At 45.8% G+C, this 27,061-nt stretch overlaps 1 protein-coding gene across 1 annotated transcript in view; it reads right to left on the bottom strand.

Annotated features, from left to right (window-relative positions):
- PCP4 (Purkinje cell protein 4) overlaps positions 1 to 24,412 on the bottom strand; it is a 54,925-nt gene extending 30,513 nt beyond the window's left edge. Inside the window, exon 1 of the mRNA XM_025449864.3 lies at positions 24,255 to 24,412. Within this exon, the coding sequence (XP_025305649.1) occupies positions 24,255 to 24,263 (9 nt within the window). The 5' untranslated portion in view covers positions 24,264 to 24,412. The remainder of the gene's footprint in view (positions 1 to 24,254) is intronic.
- Positions 24,413 to 27,061: the final 2,649 nt, after the last annotated feature.

The raw sequence follows: 27,061 nt of genomic DNA, 5'->3' as shown, positions 1-27,061 counted from the left end.
CTTTCCTAAGTGTCTGGAGGAATAACAGTCCCTTCCTTCTTCAGCCATCTGAAAACAGCATCCTGCTGCTCAAGCCAGCTCTGTGTCCATCCTCCTCGGGCACAATGGCATTCTCTTTTCCAACATGTCAAGACAGCATCCCTGTCACCATCCCCAAGACCTCTTCAGGGGGCAGACGGTCTCGTGTGGGAAAGCGCATTCTGCTCTATTTACGATCACAAATACAAAAGCTACTCAGCTTATTAGAACATGGATGCATTTTCTTGAAAATTATCTCTTTCTATATTGTCCTCATTTGCCATTAGGAAATGCTAAATAGCCATCCAAGGATACAACACGAGAAGTTCCGATTGCAGCACTGAAGGAGCCTCTTCCAGCATGAGCTGGTGGTGAGCAAGCACACCTGCTGTGGAGGCTGCAGACAAGCAGGGAGGACATGGGAGGGAACAAGGTAGAACGGCTGCCAGAGAGGACTGTCCTCAACCCCTGAACACTTGCCAAGCAACTCACATGGGTCTCAGAAGAGAGGCGTCCTTCCCCGGTGATGTTAAGTAATAAAAAGGCAGCATTCCAGAATTTAATAAGCTTCCAAATAAAAGGAGCCCAAATAAAGAGTGGTATATACAGTTCTTTCTGAAAATCTAGTACATGCCATGTATCCATAAAAAGGCAGGATTGGTATTTAAAGGTATAAATTTTGAAGTAATTTTCTGACAGTCCCATGGCACCAAGGGCTACAGGAAAATAAAGAATATGTCTTCATTTGGTTTCCCAGAACACAGAGGCAAATGCTGTTTGTGCTACAACCTTGTTGGAGAGGGCGCCTGGGATGAGGGACGAAAGAGCAAAGAGGGACTCATCGCCAAGTCGGCTTACCGGGTGACACTGACCTCGCCCCCTCTAGGAGGGGTGCAACCCAGTGGACCCCCATGGGAAAAGATCAGCGATAAGCCACCAGCTGCTGTCGCTCACCAGTTCAGTTCCTGATGCCTCCAGACTGGGCAATGTCTCACAGCTGGCATCTACCAGGAAGTGTCAGGGCAGGAGATGCAGAGGTGGAGACACGTGGTGTGGCCAGGAGGTGCATGCTGTCAATCCATACCTGCCTGAAGCCTGTGGAGCCCACGCAAAGCTGGCCACCCACGAGGTCCTCACTGAGAGAGTCTAAAGTGACATCTGAAAAGGTGTCTGACTCAGCACATCAATTTGTCTGGGTGACTCTTTCAACCAAGTTGCACAATCAGGGGCAACCCGTTCATATTAGATACTCCACGATAGAATAGGTCATACCTACTTTCTGGTAAATAAGTGACTTTGGATCCATTTCTTCCTACACTTTGAGCTCAGCATGGAGATTAAGATATGCCTGGCCATCTGTATGCTACATCTAGGGGCGTGCACATATCACTAGTACCTATGTCCTCAGAGTGCCAGCTAAACAGAATAGGTGGTGCTGTCCCAATCCTCAGAAACCACCTTACTGCATGCTCATTGCAAAATTCACTCTTTCTCTGAGAATGAGCGACGACATTACTCCTCAGTCCTCTAGGCTTCCTCATGCGATCTACTACAGAATCTTGGTGTTCTTGAAGTAGCCACCGTTGGGTAATAATGTGAGTGAGGCATTCACCTCAGACACAAAATTTAAGTGGGCACCAAAAAAGTCATTGATTAAGACCAACACTGCATGGGATCCACTTATATGTGGGATCTGAAAGAAAGCAAGCAAAAGGGAGAGAGGGAGAGAAAGGAAGGGAGGGAGGGAAAGCTGGAGAAGCGGAGACAAACTCATAGAAACAGTAGAATGTGACTGCGAGGCACTGGGTGGGGGATTAGGGAGCGGTTGGTAAAAAGGTACAGACTTTCAGCTGTGAGATGAATAAAGTCCAAGGATCTAATGTACAACATGATGACTGTATTAGTAACACAATGTTATATAACTGAAATTTGCTAAGAGAGTAGAACTAACATGCTCCCACCAAAAAACAAAGGTAAGTATGTGAGGTGAGGGATGTGGAAATTAACCCAATGATGGGAATCCTTGACGATGTGCACATATATCAAACCATCATCAAAATTGTATGTTACAATTTTGTCAATCATACCTCAATACAACTAAAAAAAAATGTTTTAAGGCACTATTTTAGAAAATCAAATTACTGTAAAAAGTCATGATAAACAAGATGTCAACATGGTCCACAAAGACAAAATCGACCAGTATTACTGACATTTCCTTTTGCCTCAGGCTCCATGCAGCTCCACCAGGCACCGGTCCAGCGTTCCTCCAAAGTAAGTGAAAATTTCAAGAAATTAAGTAATTTCAAGGATTTGGAAAATTATTTTAATAAAGTCTTTGACAACTTCCATTTGCAGCTTTTTCATGGGCCAGGACTATAAGTTATGAGTTTGGGCTATCATTCTATGAGTTCTTATTATGCGACTTCCAGAATACTGAAGTGGGGAGGGGGTCTCGACTTTCGTACTTTGCCATCAATACCTATAACGTTGACTATGTTAATCATATGTTGTAGATTAAACTGAATTACCAAAATGTCCTTCCTCATCAGTGCAAACTCAGAACACCAGACAGATTATGTCTCCTTTGAAAATGGTTCAGTCAGTGCACAGAGTTTCATCTTCAGGATAAGACACAGGTTCCCGTTTTAAGATATTTACTCTTCACTTCAGAAGTTTGAAGAAAATGGAAAGTGAAATGAATTTGAGCAGGTTAAATTTAAGGTCCAAGTGACAGTCCGAGAATATTTTCTGAAGCAACACCTGTAGCATTTAAATGGAATATTACTCAGCCATCAAAAAGAAGGAAATCTTGCCATTTGCCACAATGTGAATGGAACTAGAGGGTATTATGCTGAGCGAAACAAGTCAGTCAGGGAAAGACAAATATCGTATGATCTCACTCATATGTGGAATTTAAGAAACAAAATAGATGAACACAGGGGAAGGGAAGGAAAAATAGAGTAAGATGAAAATTGAGAAGGAAGCAAACCCTAAGAGACGTTGAACTCTAGGAAACAAACTGAGGGTTGCTGGAAGGGAGGAGGATGGAGGGAGGGGGTAACAACAATGAGCATTAAGGAGGGCACTTGATGTAATGAGGTGTTATATGCAACTGATGAATCACTAAATTCTACCCCTGAAACTAAAAGTTAAATGAATAAATAAAAATAAATGTATAAATCTGTATTGCATCTGTACTGGCTTGATACTTAACTTAGTGACATATGATTTGACTAGAGGGTCACCACTCCCAAAGGCTTGGGGAACAAAGAGCCTCCTCAAGTAAATGTCCCAGGCCATCCCCAGAGTCCCCAGGGTCCTACCCACTCTCCACCCCTTCTTCCCCAGTCTCCCAAAAAGCATCATCCATTTTGCCACCAAATAATGGAAAGATTTCCATGCCAATGCATTTGCTTTGGCAACGCTGGAGAAAAGTCAACAAGCCTCATGGAGCTAGGTCCACGGGGGACAAAGGACAGAGGGGCTCCACAGAAGCCTATGGCTCAGAAAGGCATAAGCTTCTCAGTCCTGTTATCGAACCATCCAGGAGGAAGGGAAACAAGAGATTCACTGCCTTGGCATCAGCCTCTCACTGCTGCTGTAGGAGAAAAATACTTAAAGAATGTTGATCTCTCCCAGGCTAAGAAATAAAGATTCTTTACAAAAACAGATTGTCAAAATTAGGCACATTCACCAATGTGCAAGACCATCTGCAGTGAAGGCTATGGTTTGAGGGTCAGAGGCCAGCACTCAGCCCCGGGGAGAGACTCCTTGCTGGACTGTTCACTTTCTCCAGTGAGCCAGGCACTGGGCTGGGCCCTGAGGGTCCCTGGGAGAAGGACACATTCTCTGACTTTGTTTGGCTCACGACCTGATCATCTCGACGAGCTGGTTAAGAGCTTCCCCGACGATGACTAAGATCGGGGGCACAGGTGAGGGACCAGGACTGGGAATCAAGGAGGCTGTTCCCCTTGCAGATCAGTGCAAGTCACAGCGCCCCCACCAGCCTTGCGTCGCTGGGGACAGCCCTTCCTGGAGTCTCTGTTCCCGCCTCTGAGAAGGAAAGATCATAACCTCTGGCTCCTGCTGGCCACACGTTGGGACCTGGCAGGGGGTCAGCGTGCTTCTCCTGCCCATCAACTACCATGTAGTCCAGAGACCACGCTACCCGGCGATATCAAGTGGTTGGCATTTCTATATCAAAAGAAGGGAAAGTACTTGTTTCAAGGTGTTGTGGTTTTTTTGTTGTTTTGTTTTGTTTTGTTTTGTTTTGTTTAAAAAGCACTTTGCTCTCAGTTTCCAACATCTAGCCTCTCTTGGATTCTGTCTACCAAGTAGTTGCAGAGATCTGGCAAAAGAAGGAAAGAAAAATCCATCTTATTCCCATAATGGCTTGGAATCTCTTGCTAGCAAGTGCTACTTAACGCCGTCTATCCCCTGGTGATACACTTGCTCCCAAGCAATTTTTCTCTTCGGTGCTATCTTCCTTTTGTAGTGTTCTTGATATTCATATTTCCAATGGTTTCAGGGTTTCCAGCTTGCCTGAAATGGTAGCATCGTGACGAGCAGTTTCTCAGATGGGTCCTAAATAAGCGGAAAAACACGAATCTGCCTGTCTGTGGTGTGGGCTGCGCTCAGGGACCATGATGTTTCGAATATTGCAGATTCTTCCCAGAATCAGTGCCTTGCACAGGAGAGATGTCAAGATGAGAGTTGTCCCCGAAGATCTCACCTTCCCACCCAGCACCTTTTCTGTGTTTTCTTTTGTTTACCGTGTTTATAAAGAAACAAATGTGTGTTTCCATGGTATTTAACACTTTATTGACAGTTTCGCAAGTCTCTTGGATGAAATATCAGACTTCATTTTTTTTAAGATTTTATTTATTTATCCATGAGAGACACCGAGAGAGAGAGGCAGAGACGTAGGGAGAGGGAGAAGCAGGCTCCCTGTGGGGGACCCTTTGTGGGACTCGATCCCAGGACCCCAGGATCACGACCTGAGCTGAAGGCAGATGCTCAACCACTGAGCCACCCAGGCAACCCGAAATATCAGACTTAAAATGTACAGTGGAGCAAAACCACAGCCACGGCATGGTGCAGTGGGCTGGGTGGCTGGGTGAGCCAGCAGGCAGTTGATGATTGCTTGGGGCCCCCAAGATCAACTGAACAGGTGGCTTCTTGGGAACATCAAAGGTACATCATTAAAAGCCTCTCCCAAATCAAAGTTCCTGAATTTGTCTGAAGAGCGGAAGAGACTTTCATGCCAACATTATGTGATAAGGATAGAATAGATTTAATTTCATGCCACTGATACTTTAAATCACCTATAATTCTCCATTCCGAAAATGGAGCATTAAAAATGCTGCTAATTTAATCCCTAAAGGTGTAGAAACTAACGTCAAAGAGAACTTCAGCTGGAAGGGTTTAAAAAAAAAAAAAGTTGGTTAAATGAAAAAGTGGTGGGATCTTCACAGACAAGGGCTCTAACCTTTGAAACTCATCCTCATTCCCCTCCTTGTGCTTGCCCTCACCCCAGAAAGACCCAAAGGCCGAAATCCCACCCTAGAGGCTAAGTTCTTCCCCTACCCTTGTTATCCTGACCTTTATGGTAATAGAAATAATTAGCATTGCTGTGCTTAGGGCAGACCATTTATAAAAGGATCCTCATTTTTAGGGATCCATGCGTGCTTTGTCTTACCGAAATTCCCATTATGCTTTGTCCTACGCCTATTTTTTTTTAAGATTTTATTTATTCATTAGAGGAAGAGAGAGAGTGAGAAAGAGCATGAGCAGAAGGAAAGGCAGAGGGATAGAGAGAAGCGGGCTCCCCACTGAGCAGGGAGCCTGACATGGGGCTCAATCCCAGGACCCTGAGATCACGACCTAAGCCAAAGGCAGATGCTTAACCGACTGAGCCACCCAGGCGCCCCTACAGCCATATTTTTTAATTAGTATTTTTCACCCTTAAAAACCTTTCCTGTGCCAATTTATTTTTTAAAATAACACTTTTTTTATTTATAAAACTAGGATATGGTCATTATGAAAATTTCAGAAAATACATGTACAAGGAGGAAAGCATGAAACTACATATACTCCAACTAATCAGGGTTAAACTTCGTTAATATTTCATAAAATAGCCTAGAATATTTCTTACACATCATTTTTCTGTGTGGAGATGCATATAGTCTCCATTTTACAAAAATCGCCTCATACCACACATACAATTCCATAACTGGTATATGCTAGAAATGTAAGAACACTTTAACGGCTCTTGTGTGGATCCTCTAAGTTTATAGATTTGCTTTATCTTATGAGTTCAAAGTAGGATGAGTTCATGTCCTATTAAATTTATCTACAGAAAATACCTCTAAATTTTCAAATCCACGTATCTCAAGTTATGTCAAGAAAATCACTTTGCTTTGTTTATTCAACTCAGCTCAAAAAGGAGTCAGAGGGACACCTGGGTGGCTCAGTGGTTGAGTATCTGCCTTTGGCTCAGGTCGTGATCCCAGGGTCCTGGGATCGTGTCCCATGTCAGGCTCCCCCCAGGGAGCCTGCTTCTCCCTCTGCCTGTGTCTCTGCCTCTCTCTGCATATCTCTCATGAATAAATAAATAAAATCTTAAAAAAAAAAAAGGAGTCATGATAAGATGTGAGATAATGTCAATCCTCCTTAAAAATGGGTGGCAGGGAAGGTTCTGGATGGTCCTTCAAATCGGAGGGAATTCACCACAACATTTGCAGTGTTACTTGTTGAACCACGTGCTCCTGCAATTGAGTGTACTTCAGAAAGTGACCTTATTAGGACACCAGGTCTGGACAGAGGTAATCAAGTTCAAATGAGGTCCTTAGGACGGACCTTGATTCGATAAGACTGAAGGCCTTATAAAAGGGGAAAAGTGGATGCAGACATGCACGGAGGGAAAGATTTAAGGAGAAGACGGCCATCTGTAAGTGAAGGAGAGAGTCTGGAGCAGATTCTCATGCACAGCCTCCAAAGGAACCAGCCTACTGATGCCTTGACCTTGGACTTGCAGCTTCCAGAACTGTGGAACAATATATTTCTGTTGTTTAAGCCAACTGGACCATGGTGACTTGTTAGGGCATCTCTGGAAGACCAGTGATGCCAACAGCAATATGTGAAAGCACAGGTTCTGCACTTGGGCCGAAACCTAGATGCACACAGAGCAAACTCTGCCACTGGCCTCGTCCAGGATGCCCCCAACTCTGGTCTCAGAGCAAAACGCCGGCACCCCCAGCCTCCGCTGCTGAGAGCACACAGGAGGGTGTCCTCCTTCCACACCACTTGGGGTAGCTGCTCTCCATGGGGTGTCTGATTCTATGGGTATGGGCTGAATTCCCTCCTGAACCTCAATGTGCAGAGGCAGGATGCTATCACTGGGCCAGAGGGAAGATAAGTGTCCTCTTTAAACCACGTGTCCAGCCCAGAGCCATGGGTTTCCCAGCCACCAGCAAGGATGGGGTGGGGGGAAGAGATGCAGAGCAGATCACGGGACTACAGTAGGGACCCGTGTTGGCCCGGAGGCACTCACTTCTTTGCTGGGTGGCAAGGAAGCCTCCCAGCCCTCTCTGCCTGATAGGCTTGAAGAGTCCCCGTGAGCAGGTGGTGGGGTGTCCATTTAGGGAGCAGAACAGAAACCCATTTAAAAGAAGCAAAGGTACAGTTTTCCTTTTGCAATTACTGAGTAAACTGTGGAGTGATTCTTCAGCACCATATGAATATGCCTTTTTCCTAACAACCTTTTATCTGATGTTTTTAAAATACACCGTTGATTGCTGCCTGACCTAGTCAGCAATTACTACATCAACTGTTATAAAATAGTGATATCTCTAATTCTATATTCTTTGACATTCTACTATGAAGAAGAGCTTTTCTTTTCTCTGCTATTCCTTTATATAAATATAGATTACAACTGATGATGAGAGGTAGCTAGATAAATGAGAGATATATATGTGATAGAGATATCACAATGGACTCACAGATTTTTAAGAAATCGATGTGTTATAAACAATTATACTCATTCTTGTTTTGATGCTCAAATTCTTCCAAATTTGACCAGAGGGTTCTCTTCAAGTTGTCTCCCATAGTCTTTTGGGTTTTTTTGTTTTATTTTGCTTTGTTTTGTTTTAATTAATTAATTAATTAATTTTTTATTGGAGTTCAATTTGCCAACATATAGCATAACTGTACCTTAATGATAGCTGGAGGTCACCACCTAAACCTGACAATCAAATAATTAATCATGGGATGATCTGATGTTGTATGCCTCTATTATGGACTGAAGAGTTGTGTTCCCCCAACTCCCAAATTCATATGTTGAAATCCTAACTTCCAATGTGATAGTATTAGGAAGTAGGGCCTTTGGGAGGGGATTAGGTAATGAGAGTGAACCTCTCATGAATGGGATTAGTGCTTTTATAAAGGAGACCCCACAGTGCTTTCTGGTTCCTTTCACCATGTGAGGACACAGCAAGAAAATGGCTATCTATGAACTCGGGAGTGAGTTCTCACCAGACACTGAATCTGCGCCTTCCTTGCCTTCAGAACTATGAGGAATAAATGCTTGTTGTTTAAGCCAAAAAAAAAAAAAAAAAAAAAAGCAAAAGAGCCCCCATCACTGAACGTCCCTTCTGCAGTTTGAGATTTGGGAGTGATTTATACGAGGACCAGAACTGTCCTCACTCTCCTGATTGTTTTCCTACATTTCTAATGCTTCAGTTGTCAGTTACGAAGCACCTGTGCAGGCCTCGGTGATCACGGTATTCTCAAGGCAGTGTGAATAGCTTACATCATAAATTGGGATTATTTTAATTTAGGATGTGATGGCAAAGAATGTAGGCTCTGGAGCTAAGGGCAGAGGAAAGAGCTGACGCTAAAGGCACACAAAGAATTTATGCAGTGATTGAATAGTCTGTGTCTCAATTATAAGACTGATCATGTCAAAACTCATCAACTATACAACTAAGCAAGGTAACTTTTACTATACACAAATTATACCTTTATAAATATGACCAAAAAAGAAAGAAAGAAAGAAAACAGAGAAGTAAGGACAGTCTCCTGCAATCCTGGGTTCAGACTGTCCAGACCCTCCCAGCCCTGCCACTTAGCAGCTGTGTGACCCTGCACAGGTCACTTGGCTTCTCTGGGGCCTCAGTTTCTGCTTCTCTAAAGCTAGGACAAGGCACCTGCTTCATCAGGCTGTGAGAATTACACATGATGAAAATGGTCTCAGTGCACAGATCTGGTCCCTAAAAGGAACCAGACGGCAAAGTAATAGGAAAACAGGCTTCAAAAGAAGTCTGCCTGTATTGCTTCCATTGTGTTCGATTTGCAGTAAGTTAAGATACTGAAAGCACATTGTGCTCAGCAGCTTGGGGACCAGGAGAAACCCCAGCTCTGACATGCAGCAAAATGACCCCAAATAAGTGATTTCAGTCCTCAGAGTTTGGCTTCTTCTGCTGCTCAGTTTCTTCTCCATGAAGGATTAAATTAAATTAAATTAAATTAAATTAAATTAAATTAAATTATTAAACCTATAGCTCACGTGGCTATTATGAGAATCTAAAGAGAGAATATTGGGATTTGTGATTATTTTTTTCACAAAGTAGGTAGTCTCTACCTATCAGTTATTACGAATTTCAGTTGGGCCTCTCATCCCAAGGTGGATTATTTTGTGTGTCGATACAAATGACAGCCTGTATTTTTTTCCAGAAAGAGAAGACACAGGAAGAGGGTAGAATGGTGACCAAGGGAAGAGTGGGGAAGGAAGAGGGGACACCGGAGTGGCCCTGGGGCAGTGTGTGTCCAGCTGACCCATCTGCAGAGACCCCGCACAGCTGAAGATGAAAAAGAAGCCTGAGTCAATACACACCCCCCTCCACGGACCCCAGCAAGAGTAGAACAAGCCTGCCTTGAGCTGTCCTTAGAAGCCCCATGGATCTGTAAGGTGCCAGCACGACCCCTGAATGCAGATGTCATCATCCACCCTCCACATCTGAACTGCACCCAAAGAAATGCTTCTCCGTCTGCCCCGCTTCCTTCTCTGCCCTCCTAAAGTTCTGTAGGTTCCTTAGAATATCCTCAGAATAAAGGTTGTCGGCGTAAAGAGCAGATGCTTTCTCCGACAGCTGCCGTGACCAGACAACAGTAGGCTCTCAGACAAAGACACAGAGACCCAAACGTGTATTATTTCTCAGTGTAACAGAAGATGCCAGAGCCACGCAGAGCAGAAAGGGACCTCAGAGATTTGCTCTGCTCCCCATCCCGGGAGCTACAGCCAGTCAACCCAAAGCCACGACAAAGAAGGGAGGTGGAAAAGCGTCCATAAAAGATAAATGTAAAGGCAGACACTGAGATGAACCTATAAACTAACTCATTAAAGGACAAATCGACCTTGTACAGATGATGAGGGGGATAAACCAACAGGCATGGCCAGTTTTCTGGAACGAAATGAGACCTATACTGGTATCACTGTGAAAACACCAAGCCTGCCTGTCCCTCCTATAGTCATGTTATTTTTAGGGCACTTTTATATTTCAAAGGCCAGAGAAGCTGATGTGAGGCCAGAAGGTCCCCGTTCCCCCAGATTACAGAGGCCACAGGAAAAGACCTCTTTGCTTTGTTTTCAGCAGTAACACCGGCATTTCATTCCCCCATCCCTTCCCCAGTATGGCTAATAAAATGCAGTGCCAGGTGTCATCAAGTGAAAGGCAAAGGGTGGCCAAAAACCACAGAATGAAAATGCCCCCATAGCTGAGGGAATTTTGCCCTGCTGGGCCTTACACAGCCACCCATCCCGGGCACTGAATGGTCGCTCACCGCGGCCACACGGCTCCTCTAATGGTTGAGCCGATCATGATCTACTGCTGCGCTCAACTTCCTCATCAAGTGAACAAGACAGTGTGCAGGAGAGGAAAGAACATCAGCCAAATCCACTGTTCCCCAAGAGAAGCCACATTGAGGGCCGAGTGAATGATCTTGCTTCCAAGTTTGGCAAGGGCTTCCTTTCTCTGCACCAAGGCAGCAGGCTCCGTCCCTGCAAAGCGACAGGGTAACACGTCTGTAGCAACCAACCGTCCTGTGAAGCCGATAGGACAATCACCCTCATCTGATGGATATAAAATTTGAGACACTGGGGTAGAGATTGAGTGACTTGCCCAAGGATTCACAGCTGCTAAGTGGAAGGGATTGGCGTTTGAAGGTCGGCAGACTGGTTTGGAAGTCTGCACACCTGCCACCTCATCTTGCCTGTCTAGAGGGGAAGGTATTGGCTTTGGAAGACAGAAGACCTGTCTTTGATGGTTTTGATGGCTCCTCTGCCATCGACCGCACAGATATTTTATGCCTCGACCCATCTGGTACCAGAGTGGGGATCTTGCTCGGTAATCCCCTCCGCCCGAGTGTCCCGATTTATTTTTCACACGTTAAACTAGTTTTGTGGGCTCTTCTGCATGCGCCCCTCCTAGGGAAGCTGAAGCTCCGTGCTCGTGTGCTGGCTCCTTGTGATAAAGCTCAGATGTTAACCTGGCACCGCGCTGCTCAGAGTGCTTCTCCCCAAGGGGGGTGTTCCGAGGCTTCAGAAGCTGGAGACTTTCTTTTTTGGTAATAAGGAAGCAGCCAGCTTTTCTCCCCCACTCGACTAAAACGAAAATAGCTTCGGAACACGTAGAAGTCTGAGGTTGTATACTTCTGGAAGCAAGGGGACTGACTGCTTTGTCATAAATCAGCTGTCACGGCTGAAGGGGTGAATTGAGACAGATTAGGAGACCAGATGAAGCTGTATGGGCCATCTGATCAGCTGCACCCTGGGGAGGTGTAAACTCCAGCAATCTCCCCACTGCAAACAAAATGCACGCATGCCCACCACCAGCACCAGCACCCGCTACCAGCTCCGTCTCACGCTCTGCCTCCTTCACGGTGGATATTCATTCGCTCTCTATCTTATTTTCAAATCCCTCCAAGATCCAGACCCATGTAATCTGCTGGAAAACAAACCCAGCTGTAACGTCGGTCAAGGTCGCCTTCTTGGGTCAGGGTTGATCCGAAGGGCTGACACTCATGCCAGCCTTGTACCTGTCCATACTGACCCTGGTTCCTGCTCTGATGAGAACCCTGTACTTCCCAAGCAGGAAACGTTTCTTTCTTTGTTTTTTTTTTTTAAGATTTTATTTATTTATTTATTCATGATAGACACAGAGAGAGGGAGAGACACAGGCAGAGGGAGAAGCAGGCCCCATGTAGGGAGCCCAATGTGGGACTCGATCCCAGGATTCCAGGATCATGCCCTGGGATGAAGGAAGGCGCTTAAACCACTGAGCCACCCAGGCGGATTGAACAAGCCTCATACACCTGCTCTCCCTGTCTCTTGGTAGGGTGCCCTCCAGGGAAGAACACGAGAGTGTAGGAGGTACCTCGGTGCCAGCAGGCTGCCTGCAATGTTCATCTGAATCAACAGCCCACACTGGGTAAGGTCGTTTTATGTGTTTTTTTTTATAATAAATTTATTTGTTATTGGTGTTCAATTTACCAACATACAGAATAACACCCAGTGCTCATCATTGAATCAGAATGAAGGGAATTTGTCACATTGGGGTCACAAGTTAGCATGTATATGGCCTTTTAAAAATGCTTTCCAAGTGCTTTTTAATCAATTTTGTCACCCCAACCTCAGAGCAGCCCTGCAGGGTCAGCCAGTGTCATCTGATTTCTTGCATAAGCGAGCTGCTAGGTGGACTTCCTCAGAGCCACCTCGATGCTCCATCTGATTCAGAGGGAAGACCCTCAAGCCACCTGCTCCCATGGTCAGGCATGGGCCATTCTGAAAACCTCCTCTGGGTGAGGGAAAAATATATATATAAGGCCCCTGACATTGCAAAGGGATAGCAATGTTTCATCAGGGCACTGTTGCTCTCTCGCTCTCTCTCTGTTTCTCTCCACTAAAAAGCAATCAGGCCACTTCCAGTTCCACGCAGGACCAGCCTCATGGCCACATGACCCACGCAGTCACACAGGGACCTCTGGCTCAGAAAAGCCCCAAGTTTGGTTTAATGCTTTGTCATCACAGTCTTGAAATTCTTAATAATGTTTTCCACGGAGCCCCACATGCCTGTTTTTCACTGGGCCCCACACATGTCCTGCCCCACCATCCAAACACGGGCTTTCCCAGGACTTTCCAGCTCCATGTGAGCAACCATCACCTTAAAAGACATTTCGTGCAGAGGCGGGCAGGAGCCAACAATTACAGAGCTGCTGCTTGTCTTGGAACCACCGCATTTCTGATGGAGATCTGCTTGTCTCTTCAGTCCCCCTCTTGCTTCCTTGTTGAAATACGCAAGGGACACAAGAGCGAGAGTGGGGTCCCCTGAGGGCACTGCTTGTAGCGCTAAAGTTACACGACGCTGCCTTTATGCGTTCGTCTTGTGAGAATTCAAAATCTTCATCCAACGTTCAATTATCAGGGAGCTCTCACCTGAATTTCAGCCAAATCTGGCTCTCAGCAAGAATTGGGCAAAAAACAAAACAAAACAAAACAAAAAAAGGCATGGAAATTCACTAAAAAGTGCCCCCAGAATGAATCCGCTTTGAAGATGGGATGGATTAAATCTAGATGAAAAGACAACAGTAAACTCGCATGAGGTACTTGGTGGAGGGACTTGACACATTGTTACATCTATTTTAAGAAGTCATCTTCCAGAATAGGTAAAATAGCCCACATTTCTGAGGTATAGAACATTGCCAGAAATAATATTTGCGATGTGGCGCTGTGTTATCTCTATATTTTGACAGGATTTATGCATATGTGAGAACAGAGTTATAAATACAGGGATGAGCCCATGCCTTGAACAAACTCCAAAGAGAAGAAATTACCAACAATGGTGAGGAAGCCACCCGGGGCTCTGGGACACAACATGAGCAGGGAGGTCTCATCCTGGACAAACGCTAATACTCGCACAGAAGGACGGCTACGGGCATATCTGAGTTCACTCAGGCATTTCTCACAAGTAGAACGTGGAACTTTCAAAATGAGACAATCTGCACAATTCCAAAAGTCTTATTGACCGTACTCATGTCATCAGCTTCCAATGTACTAAAGAGACTTTATTCACTTGGCACTTTTAAAGAAGACATGATAATTTAATAGAACCCAAATATTCATTGATAAGGATGGGAAGATGTCTGACACATTTGAAGCAATCTGTATCACTAAGCGAGGGGCAGAAATCAACTGTAGTATCATCATAGATATGTACTTGTCCCTTGGACATGAAGATGGCTAAATTGTCATGTGGTTCTGAAATTCATGATTTTTTAGACTGAATATCCATTAGTCATGGTCGATATTCCTCAGTCAATGTGTACTGAGACCCTACCTCTTTTTCTTTTTTTTAAAGATTTATTTATTTATTTATTTACTTATTTATTTATTTATTTATGATATATATATATAGAGAGAGAGAGAGGGAGAGAGGCAGAGACACAGGCAGAGGGAGAAGCAGGCTCCACGCCGGGAGCCCGACATGGGACTCGATCCCGGGACTCCAGGATCGCGCCCTGGGCCAAAGGCAGGCACCAAACTGCTGAGCCACCCAGGGATCCCCTGAGACCCTACTTCTGGAAGCATTGACTCCATGAGGAAGGTTCCCTGAGAACACCCTTCTTCTCCTTTCCAGGCCTGCAACAATGACATTCGTCAAGTGCTTCCATCCGTTTGTACAGTGAATAGACCTTAAGTCAGGTTAATTTTATGTGACTCTGTCTCCCCAACTAGCCTCTAAACTCTTGGAGGGGTGGGGACCATGTCTTACTCCTTCACCTAGTACAACGTACAGCATGCAATGGATTCCCCATCAATGTGCATTGAAGGGCATGTGCCAGTGTAGAAGAGCCAGTCTCCGTCTTTCAAAGTTCCCTAATCTAGAAGGCAGAAGGAAACGTGGCCAACAAGATATGTGATTACTGATTATACACGTAGTGGATCTGGCCACTCAAAATGCTGCCATTCCCTGAGCAAAGGTTTAAAAAATTAAAAAAGTTTTATTTGAGGGGTCCAGAATGCTCTTCTTACTCAAACAGAGCCAGGGTTTGGGGAGTAAGGCAAGAAATGACGGTGGATTGGTGTAAAGTCAAAGTCAAGGAAACCGCCAGGTGAGGCAAAGACTTTGTCAACTGTGATCTCAGTGAGATTTCACGGCAGCCATTCCCTGACGCTCACCTCACCAATCCCTCCTTGTGTTATTGGGATGGGGGTGAGGCTCAGAGAGCACACTTGAACCTCTAGAATCAAAGTGGAAGACCTGGGGGAGGAAGGAATGACTTTGTCAAGATTTCTGTTGCTGCTTTTTTTTTTTTTACTCAGGCTAATAAAAAAAAATCCAGGACAATATTGTTTTTCAAGTATTTCACATCCAAGTCCTAAGTGGAACTGGGGCAGGTGTAAAAGAAAGTGGGTTGTATCTAGGATATGACAGAAAGTGAGAAATTTAATAGAATAGGAAATGTGTAAGGGAAACCGACACTGGATTTTCCTCAAGAAGCTCTGTGATTCTGAGCAAGATTTGCCTTCAGGCACTCAGCTCCCTATTTTCAAATGACTACTTCGAATGAAATGACAACAGTGGTCTGCTTCAATTCTCTGAATTCTAAGTAGGACCATGGAAATGACAGTCTTTCTCTAGGTCAGCGGTCTTTGAGCAGGGTGACTACACTCCAGGAAAGGGCAGGGCCACCACGTTCAGCTGCACAGGTTGCGCACAGCACAACCCCAGGGATCACCAGTGATATAGACTATGGAAAAGAATGGCATCTCTGGGGATGTAAGGTGCTTCACTGTCATAACCACGCACAGGGAAGGAAACTTTACAATTTCTTTTTATGTCTCTCTGAGATCAAAGATCAATAGGAACAAAATAAGGTTTTATCAGTAGCTAATAACAGGATTGATACCGACATTGTCATCTGGGTGAGTGGGAAAGAATGGGAATCCCACGACTCTTGACTTGCTCTCAGAATATCACCGTGTGCTGTGCGGCAGTTGCTTGAGCTCTGGGAGGGCGATTTATGGATCATCGATGATCCATAAATCCATTTATCGATTTATGGATCTACCTTTAGGTGAACTTGTCTTACATAGTGACCTGCCACAACATGGGGGAACCTTGAGGATATCATCCTGACTATACTCAGCCAGGCACAAAAGGACAAATACTGTCTGAGTGCACATATACGAGGTCCCTGGAGTAGTCAGATGCATAGGGACAACGAGTTGAAAAGCGGTCACCAGGCGAGGGGAAGAGGGAGGGCACTTGTTGTTTAATAGGTATAGAATTCCAGTTTTTTGTCTTTGTTTTGTTTTGTTTTAGAATTCCAGTTTGACAAGATGAAACAGTTCTGCAGGGCTATTTCATAATAAGGTAAAAGAACTGAACAGTGCTGAGTTATATACTTAAAAATGGGTAAGATGGCAAATTTGATGATATGCGTTTTACCCCAATTTTTAAACATTGTGCATACAATTTCACAGATTGAAAAGAATGCTAACGCCGTCAGCAAAAGTAACAAGGAAGCACAGAGGGCACCAACCCCCCCTGCGACTGCTAGAGTATCTTCACGAGCACCCATGCGAGCTCTGAACCCACGGCCATCAGATTAGGCTGGAGAAGCGCAGCTACCGAACCTGCTGGACCAATTCATGGCGTCGGGGATTTCTCTGCAGATCAAACAACTGTCGGGAAATGTGAAAAAGAAAAGCACAGGTACACTGTGTCATTTTGCCAAGCTCGGGAAAAGAAAAGTGATGCTTCCCTAATAATCCCTGATGAAAGAGGGATGTTACTTAATAAGGAAATTATATATGTTAGAATCTTCCATGAAAAAAAAAAAAAAAGAATCTTCCATGTAAAGACAGGTATGGGGACCCTGGCGGGCTCAGTCGGCAGAGCGTGTGACTGATTCCTGATCTCAGGGTTGTGATTCAAGCTCCCTGTCGGGCAGACAGATTGCTTAAGGATTAAAATAATAATAATAAAATAAGATAAAAACAGATGTAATATATTAATTAATTTTTAAATAGTTAGACTTAGTACCTGATGGACATAAAAGTATATTGGCAAAAAAAAATTAAAAATCTTGAGGATAAAGACATTTCCTTGTTACATTTTACTGTCTTGCTTGGTTAAGACAAACGTTAATGAGTATTGTCAACCCCCGGGGTCCTCTTTTCAGGCACTGTATAAAATTAAAATAACCGATCACTTTGTTAGAACCTCGGCCAAGCCACAGGTGTGGGGTTATGAGGACAGATGACCATTTCCTTCGTCCTGCTGCTCCTCCACAGTTTGGGATTGTGATAGCGGGGAAAGCATAATCTCAAGCCAATCCAGCTACAACCTCAGCTATCAAACAGCTTTCAAATAGTCAGAAACAAATATTTAAAAACTAACATTCAAAAGACACTCTAGACCATTGGGTGAAGGATCAAAATACGGAGGACTTGAGATACTTCCGTCTTGGCAAAGCCCTGACTCTCCTCAGACTGGGAGCAGAGACCTTCCAGGAAAAAGGATTCTCCTGTTCTCTATTCTAGTTCCATTGTGATATGAAAATTGCCTCATTTCAATACTTCTTATCAATTCACACTTTTTGGCTTCTTTTCCCTTAGATGTTCTGCAGAGGAGTTTTTTTCAATTTGTGGGTGATTACCTTCCTGCTTTATGATTCTAATTTGTCTTCCTTTTATTTATAAGGTGGCAGTTTAAGAGTAAAATGTAAAATAATGGCATTTAGTGGGTGATTGATTTTTCCACCGGCAACGTTATAAATATGGCCAAGCGTTTCCCTTTCAGGGATGGAATGAGAAGTAATTCAGTGAGATTCCGAAGCATAAATTTCGGGCTATTTGCAAGGCACTAACAATATTCAAGCAGATTGATGCCTGGAATGTGTACCTTACGCTGAATTGTTCATGTAAAACAGCCCAGAAATGGATGTAGGATTTATAGGTTTGGGCCACTGGCAGGTGTGGCAAGCTTGCTTGGCTTAATGGCACAAAACAATGATCTGTAGAACATTCTCATATCCATGCTCGAAAGGCACCTGTACCAAACAGAATGGAAAATATTTCCTCCTCATTACTTAGACCTCACTTCGTTCCAAGGATCGGATGAAGAATGGCAAACAGTGGATACCTGGGGGTGTTAGGAATATAGAGTCAGAGCCTGCTGGGCTGCATGGGGGCACGGTCACACAATTCAGTGTCTGACTTCCCAGGAGAACACAGGCAAATGCATCTTTCTGTGTATGAATTGTCGTATATTCCTATTTTAAATACCAATTAACTGAAAATATTTAAATATGCAACCAGAAGTTACAACACTTGGTTAATTACTATAAACATCAATGGCTAATTTTTCGATATGAATTAAAATATTCGAATATATGCAATTTCGTTTCCTGTGTGAGAGATCCATTCTGCCTCCAACAATATGCCCGGATTTGCAGGCTGGTGGACCGTGATTCGGCACCAGAAGTTATCTCACTAAAGATCTGCTCAGGCTCCCTCTGATCCCCCCCTAAGCACAGTCAAATTGGTTTTCTATTTCAATACAGCAAACCGTTTTGTAGGGCATTCACGGGCTCTGCCTCTCTGGCTACGGCTCCTTTTGTTTGAATTTCATAGAGCTTATCTGAAGTGAAATAGTCCCAGTGGAGACTACCCCCGAACTATAGGATATTAGAATTCTCTGTCCCTCCTTCTGCTCCCTTGGTTTCCTTGACATTTTTCCAAATGTCAAGAGTTCTTTCTGTCCAGATTCTCTCCAGTTTCTCTTATTTCTTTGCCTGTCCTGAAAGCATATAAATGTATCCTTTCCAACTTAAAAGATTCAAATGACAAACCCAGATTTCAAACCCAGAGTAAAAAAAAAAAAAAAAAAAAAAAGATAGAACTTTACTTCTCCAAACCTGTCTGGACCCCAAATCTCAACATTTAGAAAAGAGGGTGTCAGGTCTGTTGGTCACTTTAACCGATAAACTCACACCCCGAAATCCATTTATTCATCCAGTAAGGGGGCATTACCAAGTGCCAGACCAGGAGCCAGGTCCTGGGGACAGTGTAAAGTTGTTCCTATCCTCAGGATGCTTATGGTCCAGGTGGGATAATCCCAATAAATAAAATGCAACCCGTAGTACTTGTTAGGGTCTGGACGTTTGTGTTTCTTCAAAATTCATGTGCTGAGATCCTAACCCACAAGCTGAAGGCATTGAGCCTTTGGGAAGCGATTAGGCCATGATGGGGGGCGCTCCATGAATGGGACTCATGACCTCGCATAAGAGACCCCAAGGGAAGAGACCCCAGAGATCCCTGTCCCTTCTTCCACCATGTGAGGACTCAGAAAGGAGACAGGTGTCTATGAACCAGGAGGAAGGTTCTCACCCGACCAACCCAGCTCCCTGATCTCGGATTTACAGCTTTCAGAGCCATGAGCAATAAATTTCCAAGGTTTATAAGGCACGCACGCAATCTGTGGCACTTTCTTACAGTAGCCCAAACAGATGAAGACAATAGCATGAGCTTTGATGCTGTGTCTTAGAAAACCATCAGCCAAATATAACATAAATCAGTGCAAATTAAAGTCCTTCTTTCTGCCCCCTCCAGCAAGAAGCCCGTTCTAGAAAGCCATTCTAAATTAGTGAAAAGCCCCGGGCTTGAGCTTATGATATTATTCAGGGGTTCAAGTAGCACGATGCACCCAGTACACCGAGGACAGAGGACCAAAGACAAATGGTGAACACCTTCCTCCTGTGACAACACCTCTAATGAAAAACCGAGGTAAAAATTATAATTAAAAAAAATAATAATGCAAACAACGTATTCATCATAAATTCAAGGCACTTCCCCTGACAGAAAATTGTATTTCCTTTTCATCTCGATCACACTATTCAACTGAACCCTTAATAAAACCGAGTGTGAGTCATTTCTTCAATTTTTCTTTCTGAAAAAAAAAATACATCTTGCATTCTGTCATTCTTAGAATTCTAAAGAGGAAAACAGTGAGGCTTCTTAATCACACGTCATTTGTTAATGAAATGCAGGATCGGGGGAATGAGTTTTATGGCAATCCATTACAATCATCAGCCCAGCAAACACATTTCCAGGCTGAACTGTGACCTCTTCCCACTCCAGAAAACTTGAACTTAGAACCCAAGTTGAAACTGGTATCTTTCTAGACCTAATATCCCCAGTGAGAGGAGAGAAAGAGTGCCTACCCTGCTGTGATCCAGCAAAACCATGTGGATCTTTCTGGATCTTTCTGTGTCCCTGCTGCTGGTACCCGCCCCCCCAAATGAGGTTAACATTACAGAAAAAAACTGAATTGCCATTTGGCCTTCTGTTGCTAGGCCTCCGGGGCCAATTTTAAAATCCATTTTATGCAAGTACCCCCAGCATCTGTGCTTAACTGGTCTAAACCACACAGTTCTCTGCAAACCCGATCATCTGTCCGTGAGCATTTGCTGTAGCTCACCATGACGTCATATGAGGCACACGACTATGATAAATCTCATTCCAGTTCTGTTTCCTACTATTTGTCTCAGCAGTGGGTTACCCTGATGGCTGACCAGGTAAGTCCCAAGCAAGTGTCCTATGATATTTTTTAACCAACAGCTACTTTTGAAAAAAAAAAAAAAAACATCCCGTCCTTTCTATGACCCACCTCAGGATTTAAGTGAGCTTACCCTCCCCTTGCAAATCTCTCTCCAGACAATGTTGTTCACTGTCCTCTTCCTTCTTTAGAGATTTGCTGCAGAGCCAGTAGCTTCTGATTCTGTGCTAAGGACAGGCATGTGGGTCTAAAGATTTGCCCTTAAATGTCCTCAGTGTGTTCCCACCATGCCTCTGAGAGGCATGATCCTTTTGTCGGCAGTGTCTGGATGAAAGAAAGGCTCATAGCTCTGGTGCCAAGTTGCAACATCCCATCCAAGCTTATGCAAGAAAAGAGTGGAGACGGGAGGATGCCTTCTCAAAGGGGTCCCGGGTCTAATTAATAACTGTCAACTGATGCATTATGCAACGGGAGCTCTCCCCACCCCCTGCAAATAGGGTGAGGGTGGGTGTCATTTTTTAAATTGCTTCTCCAAATGTTTGCCTTAATGGCATTAAAATCTTGCTCCTGGCCCTCCTAAATAAGTTCTTTTGAAGAGCAACTTAAAAATGCAAACCTGCATGGGGAAAATGGGATTGACTGTTATTGTTCATTGGACTCCTGTATGGTGGCTCAAAAGAGGTCTTTTTCTTCTCCTGTGTGGGGGTCCAGTTGAAGAGAGAAGGGAATGACTTTGTACACTTCAGCCTTGGTGGCTAGGATTTCTAAGGCAGCTAATACACCTTACCCTGCACTTAGATTCCTATTAAATTATCTCCAGGCCCATCTGACATACTCTAATCCTGAAATGTAAATGAGACACCCCCACAAACCACCTCCACTCTCTCGGTGCCCTAAAATTGGACTTGACTTTCCTTGCTTTACTTGAGCTGCTCTTTTCAATCACCTCATGCCCCCTCCACCAAAAGCATTGTCACAGGGGATGGAGAAGATACTGTGTCGTGGCGCCATCCAGTTGAAAGCCAGCTCAGTCCCCGGGGCTGTACCCCTGTGCCCACCTGGGGAGCACATGGCCCTTTGGGAGCCTCTCCCCCCAGCCCAGCTCCAGCACAGCCCAAGGGAGCAGCTGTAAGCTCAGCGAGCCCTAAACCCTGCCAGCTGGAGCAGGCCCTGTTTGCCCACCAGACTCAAACAAATCCCGAAGTCAGAGGAAAGCCTGATAAAATCCATTGCTTCGGCCCTCTGCAGTCATTAGTTACATGAGTAAGTAAACGATCATCTGAAATCCATCCCTGCCTGAGAGCTATTAAAACAAGAAACCACATGTAATTCATCCAACTAAGGAAAGGCTTTGGGGTGGGGAGAGGTTCAGTTCTCTACCCAGAAAGGAGCTTCTGTTCAACTTTATTAAATGTTTTAAGCAGATTTAAGTTTTAGTGAAAGGACAAATTCCCACCCTCTGAGGGACACACAACCGGAAACTTGGGGACCAGCCAGAGAGCTGGTCACCCAGCTGGTGGCCAGAAGACTGGCGCTGCAGGTGATTGATTGAGGGGGGCCTGGGTGCAGGAGGGACAGGAGGGGCAAAGGTGGAGGAGGGAGCTGGAAGCGGTGTGGTGGGGGCACAGGGCGGCAAAGGAGCCAGATGTGCATCCTGCAGGATGTTCTCAGCACCACAGGAAGCCCTTGCAGTGGCCTGCTAGGGTCTGAGGGAATGGGGAACAGGTCGGGGGGGGGGGGGGAGAGATGGGGCAGGGCGCAGCTGCACAGCTGCCCTAATTTCACGTTTGGCAGAAACGAGGTTGTGACCCTAATCATGGGCTGAGCTCTGGGACGTTTGCTCTCTCCCTGGGGACCCACAGTTAGGTGAACACCGCGGAGGTGAGGCATTCTGGAGAGCTCACGTGTGTGATGCTGGCCACCGCCCCGGCTGGAGATGGGGTGACAGCCCGAGGGGAGCCAGCAGGAGCCCCACCACTCCAGAAAAACCCAGGGTAGCTAAGTGTGGAAGAAGGGCCCCGGGGGCTCTACTGTGTCCTGACTCCTTCTCTATGAGACTGTTAATTTGTATATTTACAGACCTCCAACCCCAAAGCCTGCGCTTCTCGTGGTGAACAGGGTGAGCTGCCACAGGGTAGAGGCCCCCGAAGTCTCGTGGGCTCCAGCAGAAAGCCCAGGGGCCTGGTTCTTCTTGCCCCGTCTCTGCTTCAGGCCCAAGCTGCTTTTCCTCCTCCTCCTCCCCCTCCTCCTTCTCTGGCACCCAAGGCTCAGAGACCTCCATGTGCTCTCGGACCCTGAGATCACTGGGCGGCCGGCTGCCAGCCCCACAGCCTGAGTCCTGCCCTTCACCAGCCACCCACATGGAACCAGCTCACCTTGAACTTCAGTGTGCCTCAGTTTCCCCATCTGTCAACTGGGAATAACACTAGCACCTACCTCACAGCACTTGGGAAGGCAAATGAGACAACACAAGTGGAGCGCGGGGCCGCAGAGCTGAGGGCCGAGAACAGGCAAGCTCGGGGTGTTACTGGAGCCCCCCCAGCCTTCTCGGTGGGTGGCGGGGAGGCTTCCAGCCCTCCCATCTTCCTCCCGCACTCCCTTACCCTCACTCGAACCCCTGGCTCCGTCCCAAGCCCCATCCCTAAACCCTACATTCTTGGCCCCCTCCTTCCTGTCCTGTGTATGTCAAAAGTCACCCATCAGAGAGAGAGAAACGCAGTGAAGGTGCAACTTATTTCTGAAGTTAATTTTACTCTAGACTTCCAAAAAAAAGGATCCCCCATCTGTCAAAAAAAAAAAAAAAAAAGACAGAGAAGATAAAAGATCTTTAAAAGTCATTATTTACGTGCCGACCAGAAAAGACATGAAAATGGATTTGTCCCAATTACTGAGCTGAGTTAGGGGGTGGTTTGTACACCAACCCCAAACCTGCTTCATTTAAAAGAAAGCAAGAGAACATGATTGTCTTAAAATAAAATGAGCTCTCAGTTTGCCCCAGCAAGGTATCTTCTATATGAACATATTCAGAGAAGGGACTTGCAGCCGAGCGTTGTCGCTGCTCTCCTGTCCAAGCGTCTTCCAGGCCGAGCCGCGCACACAGGGCTGGCACGGTTCACACCATTTGCCCCTTTCGCCAGTGCCCTGATGAACTGCAGGTAGAGTTTGGGCCGTGAGATCCTGCCCCCGCTTCTCTCCCAGGGCTGACTGTCACCAGCGGGCCTGCCTGCCAACCTGCTGCCAGGGCCCCCGAAGCGGACACGTGAGGACAAGCGGGAAGCAGTGCAAACCTCCCAAGACACTGAGCCAATCGGTTTCTCTCCGGAGGTCTCAAACCCAGAGCACTTTCCAAAGTCCCAATGACATCGGAAGCAGACGGTTAATCCCCTTTCTCTTTCTAAGGCAGATTTCTAAAAGTTGCAGACTTAACCTGTCAGGTGTCTGCACCTGCTGTGCCAGCCAAGCTGTCAAGAGTGTCAACCCTCAGAGAAAATAGTTACGGGGCTGATCTGCTCTTCATCACCACTCGGAAACCCTTCACATTTTTTTTTCCCCAAGCCCAACTGTGGCCAGGTCCCTTCTCACCCCAAGTGTCCGTCTGCAAGCAGCAGCGCCACTCACCTCACTCATGTTGCTCTGACACTGCAGCTCCGGGATCCCTGTGCTCGGCACCGTGCTCAGCACCCAAACCTCTGCTCAGGGGTGGCTCTTCCACCGGTCCTGGCTTTTCTCTTAAAAAGGGCTGCCCGGTGGCATCATGCCTCCCGTAAGCCAATGAGATTCATTCACCTGTCCACACGCCGCGCGGGCATCTGAGAGCACGAGGTGCCACCTAGCGGAAGGCAGCAGGAAGCTGCTGGCTCTCTGCTCCAGATTCCACCAGGGACAGAGACTGAAAGGCTAGATATTTTTCTTTTTAATTTTTTTTTTGAAAGGTCAAAGTCAGAGGTACAGAGATCCCCCACGGGTTGGCCATTGTTTATTAGTTCAAGGGCGCAGGATTTAGATTCGTGTTCCATATCAATGGAAAGAAGGTTTGTTTTTTCGAAGCAAGGCCAGTTCTGGGAACAGCAGCCCGAGCTCTCCTCCCGGCTGGTTTTCCCAAGAGCTGCAGCCTCCTCCCCTGTTCTTCATGGCACAAATCTCAGGCTTTCAGGGGAACATTTTCCACTGTCCCCCACCCTGCCCCCAAATCTGCTAGGCTGCTTGTACCCCGGGAACTTCCTCCCTTGGCGGGAGGGCATCGGAGGTCTGGGACATGGGCTTGGAGAGCCCCACTGTAATGAGACAGAAGGGCCCCAGCCCTATCTGTGACGTCACAACCTCACCAGCAGCAGGAAGAGGATGTGGGCTGGACCCTGGAACCTGCCAGCGGTTTCATTGCTGCAGCCAGTGCTGTCTCTCTGTAAAGAGGTCTGGTCCTTTCACCTGGACTAAGGAGACGCTGAAGGGTTTTCCCAGCAGCCAAGTGAAGCCTTGACTTTCACAGCCGGGATCGTGATCGATGCAGAGAATGAGGTACATGTCACTGCCCATCTGCTTGGCCCAAGGATGGTCAGGACGCCCTTCTACATCTCACCAGCTTCAGCTCGGTGCCAGGTTCAAGCAGGAGCCTCAGCTGGAGAACGGTGAGGCCCCATCCTGGCTACTACAAACGATGACTGACAACTCCTCAAAGGACCTACCGGAGATATAAACATATCCAAGTGACAGCTACCAAGTAGCTCACATGGATAAACACATGAGAAAGTGGGTAGTTGCTACTCAGATGCCCCCCTGGGGGGCCTCACCCATGACTCCACGTGGGGAGACTCAGTCAACAGCTGTGTGACAAACCAACGCTAAGCTCAGACGCAACTCTCATTCCTTCCGTTGGCTTCTATCCAGCCACTGCTATGGTGGCTTCTCCTTTCAACTCCCTTCTTGGGTCTACCTCATGAGTGGAAGGCCATATATCCCCAAATTGGTACCAGCGAGTACAGGCTGCCCATGGAGGGGGCCCTGGTCTCTGCTTGCATACATGAGCAAGCACCAACACGAGGCAGCCAGAAGCATAAGACTCCTAAGACTTGTGGGAACCAATCGTCATAATTTATAGCCACTTTACATGGGAATGTCTCTAGAGAAATATTCCTTTCAATGGAAGGATAGATGTATTCGTTATAATATTTCACAGAAAAACAGAAATTGAATATATATATATTGAATATATATTGAATTGAATATTTATTTATTTATTTATTTATTTATTTATTTATTTATTTATTATTCAGACCAGAGGAAGGGGAGCAGGGTTCACTTCTCTGTGTGAAGAGCAAAACGACTCCTTTCTCAGCAAAAGCCTGCCTAGTTGGGGATTTTGAGCATCCAGTTGAGCACACAACTGCTTTTAGAGATGAGGTCTTAAAAGAGGTACATAAGCTAAAATGAGATCATATGGGTAGACCCTAATCCAATAGGACTGGCACAGATTAATAGATTAGGACACAGACCTATGACAGAAGGACGACCCTGTGAAGACACAGGGAGAGGATGGCCATCTACAAGCCAAGGAGAAAGGCCTTGGAAGAAACCAAACCTTGATCTTCCAGCTTCCAGCCTCCAGAACTGTGAGAGAATTAATTTCCATTGTTTGAACCACCTGGCATGAGGCACTTAATTATGGTGACTCCAGCAAACTAATACAGGTGCCATAGCAAGTGCTGAAGAAGACTTTTAGGGGAAGCATAGAAAGATCTTAAAGCAAATGTGATTAGTATCTGCCATGTGACATGCAACTAACCCCGTTAATTTCCCCAGGATACTTTTTATAACACTATTATCTGCTATTAATGAGTCAGGGAGCTATCTGCCTCAAACACAAAGCAAAGGTGAGCATGGCCACAGAGAGAGAACTGAGCAGCCATGGGAACTCAGTACCCTTAGGTTACACGGGATGCATCTGGGGGTGCATGCCACATAGTTCTGGTTCCATGTCTGCTTGGGAGCCAGCTGCATGGACACCAGGGTACTGGGTGTTACTCCCATAATATCTCAGAAGGTGGGCCCGTGGTACACAGCTCCCAGCCCCATCCCTCATCTTGGGGGAGTGTGCCCCCACAAGACCAGCCATCAGGTCAAGGATTGCAAAGACTCCCTGAACCTCATCTTGGGATCCCAAGGGACAAGGATGATAAGTGGACAAAGATGGTAAACCTTTTCAGTTGGTTCTGATAAGCAGTCAAGTTCGAGAGTCGTTGCTTGAACAGCGATAAAACACACACACACATACACACCTCACTCACTCCTTCCAAGCTTTCCAGGCCTCCTCCTGACTCCTGCCGATTCTCCTTTCTCTAGCTCCTTTTAGAATCCGTGTGGCCCTATCATATGACTCATAGCACCCAAACACTCTATTATATGGTAGATGGAGTCATGAACCAGAAGCT

The sequence above is a fragment of the Canis lupus genome, chromosome 31 (assembly GCF_003254725.2).
Source record: "Canis lupus dingo isolate Sandy chromosome 31, ASM325472v2, whole genome shotgun sequence".
Classification (NCBI taxonomy): Eukaryota; Metazoa; Chordata; class Mammalia; order Carnivora; family Canidae; genus Canis; species Canis lupus.
The sequence above is the reverse complement of the archived record's forward strand: the minus strand, read 5'-3'. Positions and strand labels throughout refer to the sequence as shown.